Consider the following 6,991-nt stretch of genomic DNA (forward strand, 5'->3'; position numbering starts at 1 on the left):
TAACCTGGAACAGTCGTATGTGTTTACCACGTGTATGGTACCGGCAGACCCCAACCTAACCTGGAACAGTTGTATATGTTTACCACGTGTAAGTTACCGGCAAAACCCAACCTAACCGGGAACAGCCGTATGTGTTTACCACGTGTATGGTACCGGCAGAACCCAACCTAACCTGGATCAGTTGTATATGTTTACCACGTGTAAGGTACCGGCAGAACCCAACCTAACCTGGAACAGCTGCATATGTTTACCAGGTGTATGGTACCGGCGGAACAAAACCTAACCTGGAACAGCTGTATGTGTTTACCACGTGTATGGTACCGGCAGAACCCAACCTAACCTGGAACAGTTGTATATGTTTACCACGTGCATGGTACCGGCAGACCCCAACCTAACCTGGAACAGTTGTATGTGTTTACCACGTGTATGGTACCGGCAGAACCCAACCTAACCTGGAACAGTTGTATATGTTTACCACGTGTATGGTACCGGCAGAACCCAACCTAACCTGGAACAGTTGTATATGTTTACCACGTGTAAGGTACCGGCAGAACCCAACCTAACCTGGAAGAGTTGTATGTGTTTACCACGTGTATGGTACCGGCAGAACCCAACCTAACCTGGAACACCTGTATATGTTTACCACGTGTATGGTACCGGCAGAACCCAACCTAACCTGGAACAGCTGTATGTGTTTACCACGTGTATGGTACCGGCAGAACCCAACCTAACCTGGAACAGTTGTATATGTTTACCACGTGTATGGTACCGGCAGACCCCAACCTAACCTGGAACAGCCGTATGTGTTTACCACGTGTAAGGTACCGGCAGAACCCAACCTAACCTGGAACAGTTGTATATGTTTACCACGTGTATGGTACCGGCAGAACCCAACCTAACCTGGAACAGTTGTATGTGTTTACCAGGTGTATGGTACCGGCAGAACCCAACCTAACCTGGAACATTTGTATATGTTTACCACGTGTAAGGTACCGGCAGAACCCAACCTAACCTGGAACAGTTGTATATGTTTACCACGTGTATGGTACCGGCAGAACCCAATCTAACCTGGAACAGCCGTATATGTTTACCACGTGTAAGCTGCCGGCAGAACCTAACCTGGAACAGCTGTAAATGTTTACCACCACGTGTAAGGTGCCGACAAAAGTAGGTTGAGTTTAGTACATAATTTGACCCTTTTCATTGATTACTCAGAAGTCAGTCCTGAACAACACGAGAAACCAGTCATCTCTGTGAAGCTGCGACGGAGGAATATGAAAATGTGTTTTGTGAAAGGAACTCTCTTGAAGAAAGGAACAGGAACATTGTGACTAGACCTTTATTATCACACGTCTTTTGTGTATATTTCACCAACAGAGAATTCAAACGCATGTGGCTGTTAGCAGATTTACTTATATAGATTTGTCAACCAAACACTTCACAGGTTTTCAATCCATACTAAACAGGGATACCCCAAAGACCTTGTGAAACATGTTTTCAACTTCACAAGGAGGCATTTATGAAAGGATTATCTGTATGATGGTGTTTCATAGTTTCATGTTGTAGTATCCGTAACAACCAAACCACAACAACCAAATGTAAGTAATTAGAGGCGGTGTTAGATGAACACGTGCTATTTTCAGTTCTGTAATGTTATTGTGACATTGGTGACATCCATCTGCAGTGTCAGTGGCTCACAGCACGACATACAATGTACAATGTATGACCTAACGTTCTAGCAACTGAATGATCACCGGGAATATGTGCCACTTCTGTGAAGACAACTGGCTCATCAGCAGGAGAATTCTTGCAGCAGTAATTTAGAACAATGTAATAGACTAACTAATGTCTGATGTTACAAGATCACGTTACACTAGGACTAAACACTGTCACTTGTCCATGAATTCTCCCTTCACAAAGCTAATATCACAGTTTTGTTGCAAGAAACGGATTTAACAAGGATCCGATGTCAAGGTCGCTCGGTGGTCAAGATGTCACCTAGTGGTCCACCAGAACTCCATTGTTCACAGACTGTCTTGATATAGCTAATATAAGACTGACTGGTGAAATACACTATATTCCATGAAGATCATGAACTGATCTTCAGTAACCCATGTTTGTATCAGACGACTAACCGGATAGGGTGGTCAGGCACACTGAAACATGTCATCGGTTCCCAATTGCGTAGATCGATGTTCATGCTGTTGATAACTGGATTGTCTGGTACAAACCCGACTACTTGCAGACCGCCCCATGTAGCTGGAATTCTGCTGACTGTAGTGTAAAACCAAACTCACTCACTAACTCTTGTTTTGAGCTCGTCGCTAACAGCAGTGGATCAAAATCTATCACTTGGAAAGGATAACTATTCAGACTCTCTGAAAGCAGGCAGCAGATTCTTGATGGTATGAGTTAAATCTTCCATCGCTTCAGCGTTTAACTTTCGACACTGAGTGCAACACACTGACTTACATTCACGACATTCGTGCCTTGCATGGCGGTGACTGAACTCGTTACATTTGCGGTCGATGATAGTCTTGAAGTCTTCCTGGAGATTTCCAGAAGCTGTCATGCAGCTTTCCAGCATCGGCCTCACAAGGCCCTCCACCAGCACCAACCGCCGCTTAAAGAACTCGAGAGCAGTCTTGTCGTTAAGATCTTTGAACCCCTCCATGTGTTGGAGCCCACTGACGTCACTGTATTCTACGTAGACAGCCTGACGAAGACATTCCTCAAGCACATCATCAAAGCCACATTTGTCTGCCATATTCATGAAATGAACCAACCTAGCCTTGGGTAAAGTTTTCACGTTCAGTTTCAGGTAGGTTGTGACAAATGTCCGACAGCGTTCTTTAAGCGACGTTATGTCGTACTCCTCTGCCAGCTCAAGTAGTACCTCGATATTGTTATCTGTAATCGGGTTGTACATGGAGGGGTAGATACATCGAAGCAGCTCTGTCATGTCGGCGTATGTCTTCCCGGGTAGGGGCACTTCTGATAATGTTTTTTCTTTGAATTCCCCAAAGAACATTCTTTCAAAGACTGGAGATGCAAGTGAAAGAACAGTTTTGTTCACATGTAGCTTTTTACCCTCGACTACTAGCGCCACATCACTTGTAAGGGATGGTTCGGAAAACGGCTTCTCTGAATTCTCCATGTTCACCTCTGTAACGAGACGTTTTACATAAGCATTAATAACTAGTAAAGTGCACAAAAGAAAGTACACACCTGGTTCCTTGGGAATATCCTCACCAATACAAAGTAAATATTTTGCAAAGTGTTTTGATAGTGGCACACAAGTCAGAAACACTGAGTATCTGTTGCCGATACAAAACATATATGCATTATAGTGATGTGAGTGGAACTTCGTGGAACTGGAAGACCGAGAGTAGAGTCTTTCGATATGCCACGAAACAGTCAAAAGGTGTCTGAATCGTCTACGCTGGTGTATTTGCTAACATGTGTGGTGTTTTGGCAGCACCTACACAATGTTGCACTTGCTAGTTACACTCATTCTTTCTAATAATCAATTATTCCATTGTCAATTGATTTCTATACGCATATTTCATGTTTTCAAAACGGAGTAGCTTGACAGTTGCCAATACAGTAGAAAATAAACGGCCTTTTACATCAGTGTGGTGGAATATATAAACAGTTTCCTTCTACGTTACGCACTGGAGAGACAAGTGTCACACACATACATGTCGATAGCGAGCTGTAGTGGTAGTGATAGCGAGCTGTAGCACTGTGAATCACGTATGTTCTAATATAGAACCGTGTTATCATATGTACATCTTCATTTAGATCCTGATGAGTCTACTGCAACAATGTTTGATGAGTCTACCGCCGCAAGAACATTGTTTCATATGTCTACCACCGTGACAACATTGTTTGGTGAGTCTACTGCAGTAACAACAGTGTTTCATGTATGTGACTGCCGAGATGTAACAGTTTATTTCCACAACTTTCCGGGAGTCAAACTGACAGAATATACTCCCCGCGCTAAGCAGGTAAAATCAGAAGTAAAACAAACTGAACCTTACACGTATAGCAGATTGACAGTTCACTGTCGCAATACTCACTCTCGTCAGAAGTGTGTGTCTTCTACGGCGTGTCTCCTGGAGTACTGTGAGTCTGCACAGAGGCAGTCACCGGGAGAGTGACACCGAGACTACAACGTAGGTACAACGGTGGCAATCGTAGGGCGACGTAGGTACAACGTACAGTCGTTGTTGCGATCAGAGACAACTTAGTCAGGGACAGCACAGTCTATTTATAGCTAACGGGAGCTCTACCATCTAAATCAATATTCCATAGAGTTATCTGCTCTTGATATGAGACAAGACCTAAACATATCGACTTCTACGTGCGTACAACGTTTGACGATTGCGAAATAACAAACTAAAATATCGAAACATCATTCGTGTTGTAATTTGAAAAAAATATTGTGTAAATGAGCCGGATATAATATTAATATGTGCATTATGTCAAAGGGTGTTTGTGGGTTGTGCAGTGCATTTTCCAATGAATACTCAACGAGTCGTAAGTAAAATGTGTAAGTGTAGTGGACAAAAGTACGAGATGGCCATACATAGACCACATGTACGACCCGAAGGTGTTACGCTGTACACATAGATTGTGCAATTACACAGTTCATGTTTAGCTGCCATGTTAGCTAGATGAAGTGTTTACCAGTGAAATGAATGTAAATGTCACTTCGAACGCATCCGAAAATATGACTGATTTTCTATGTGAGTGTTTCGTGTATGGAACCGAGGCGATAACACGATTACTATCTGTGATGAAGCACTGAGGTAATGTGACGATAGAGTGGTCTCTCATGCCACGTGACACTGAGCCAGTGGAACTTCTCACTGTATAATGACAGACAGAAGAACGTTTGACAAACGTCCGCAGCTGTTCACATGCGTCCGTCATAGGTTACGTCGATGCGTCCTCACACCCACGCACATGCATGTGTGTGTGCGTACCTGCGCGTGTGTGTCTTGTTAAGATGCAGTGTTATAAGTTATGCAACAAATCTTCTCGCGAAACGTTGTACCTTGAAAGTCAGAAGAGGCGGTGGTGTGCTTTATTTAAACTTGAGCTACCTCTAAACAGAGAGCTGGAATATATTAATCCTCCTCTGATGCAGTTAACATTAGTATATTATTTTTCTCAATGTATTAGTGGAGCAAGCTATTGCTTCCCATCTCATATTACATCTCAAGTCACAGCGACGCCAGTTTATGGTGAATATTACCACAGTTGTTCTTATATCTACAGCTTGAAGTGATCAAGCGCATAATAACGCACTGCATGGCCGTGTCACAACTGGCTGGGTCTATTACTGTGAAGGGGTTCGCCTTTGTCAGTTGATTGTCAAGCTTTTAAGAACAACCAAGACAAGGTCGACCTTTAACATTCTCTACTCCCCTATTTAATGAAGTTAACTAGACCTGCCGTTTGTGCCAACTGACCTACGGTTCATGCATATGTGGCGTAACTCAGGTCAAGCCGGACAAGCTGCACACATAATCACTGCTCGCGTGTTATACTTGTTTTTACTCTTGTAATAGTAGCTGTAGCGTTTGACGCTGTTTGGTACAGTCACAGTGATGCTGTTGTATTGATTCTTGAATTTCGTAATTACAGAATGAAATATTGTTAATTACAGCACACTTCTACGTTATTTGTTGGTTTCACATCGAGTTCGTTAACGGACTGATTCCAAGCTAACGTTTACGTTTCAACTTGGGCCTCAACACATGACGGTGTGTCTGTCTGTCCGTGTGTGTGCGTGTGTGTATGTGCGCGCACGTGTGTGTGCGTGACTGTGTCTCTTAAGCCATTATCTTTCGTCTGTAGCATGGTGATACTTTCTTTTCAGAAAATCCCTATACAGCTTTGTGTCACACTATGACAAAATACATATTCCTCTATTTGTCCCCAAACAAACAATTATACAAACACACGAACGATTATACTGATATTGTTTTATTGGAATATACCAACGGTGAAGAAATGATGTTGAGTATATACGAATCAGTACAGAATGTATGTACAGATGGATGCAACGCAAGATACATTACTTATGTACATGTGTAAAGTGGGAAACAATTACCCACAGCGAATTTACCGGTTAAACAATATTTCAGTTATATCACGGCTTCACTGAAAGTCACCATGCGGCTCATTTCACAAACATGTTGACAGGGGGCTTTATATCCCGTAGAGAGTAGGCTGTATATGCTGTAGGGTTTAGGCTTTATATCATTCAGCCGGAATATACACTTATTGGACAGTTAACTGTTAGTGATATCTGATACGTTAATCAAGGCGCTGTGCGGCTTAAAGAGAAGACCTTCGTTGGATATTTATAGGACGCGTTAATTCAGTCTTGCAGTCGTTCAGAATGCCTCGATGACCACCTCTAATGCGGGAAGGATCATGCAAGTCGTGGATAACGTGTGCATTCACACATTGTAAGAGCTCAGACGGACTGATGTCACAATGCATAACATCTCACACTGTACTGAAGTAAGTAACGTACTATTGTGATACGACAGAGAGACTTTATCCGAGAGGGAGTCAGGCTTTACACCACCTTTAGCAATATTACAGCAGAATGGTATTTGTGTGGAATGCACACAGGTATATACTTCATACTTCCCCTTTAATTGCCTACACTCCTGACAGGATGAATGGCCGATTCAATGAATCGTTTCAACCCCTCTGAACACAATTGCATGGAGATACTTGTTTTCATAACAACCTGTTTGTTTCGCTTGTGGGCACCCTTATAAAACAAGCTGGTAAATAGCTGCATTGTACAAAATCAGTGATATTTGCGTTCTGTTCACGAATGCATATTGGCAATGATGGATAGGTATTTCTATATACATGAATGTACAACTACACACATATAAATATACACATGGTATGATGATCTTTACACAATGTTAGGTGAAATAAATAGACAAGAAGAAAA

The 6,991-nt window shown here is 42.5% G+C and overlaps 1 protein-coding gene across 1 annotated transcript; it reads right to left on the reverse strand.

Moving 5' to 3' along the window:
• Positions 1-1,325: 1,325 nt before the first annotated feature.
• Positions 1,326-4,201, reverse strand: LOC137279181 (BTB and MATH domain-containing protein 38-like). Its single transcript, XM_067811670.1, has 2 exons — positions 4,083-4,201; positions 1,326-3,165 (listed from the first exon to the last, which is right to left on the reverse strand). Exon 2 carries the CDS (start codon positions 3,155-3,157, stop codon positions 2,366-2,368), a length of 792 nt encoding a protein of 263 aa, XP_067667771.1. The 5' UTR covers positions 3,158-3,165; positions 4,083-4,201; the 3' UTR covers positions 1,326-2,365.
• Positions 4,202-6,991: the final 2,790 nt, after the last annotated feature.

The sequence above is a fragment of the Haliotis asinina genome, chromosome 3 (assembly GCF_037392515.1).
Source record: "Haliotis asinina isolate JCU_RB_2024 chromosome 3, JCU_Hal_asi_v2, whole genome shotgun sequence".
Lineage (NCBI taxonomy): Eukaryota > Metazoa > Mollusca > Gastropoda > Lepetellida > Haliotidae > Haliotis > Haliotis asinina.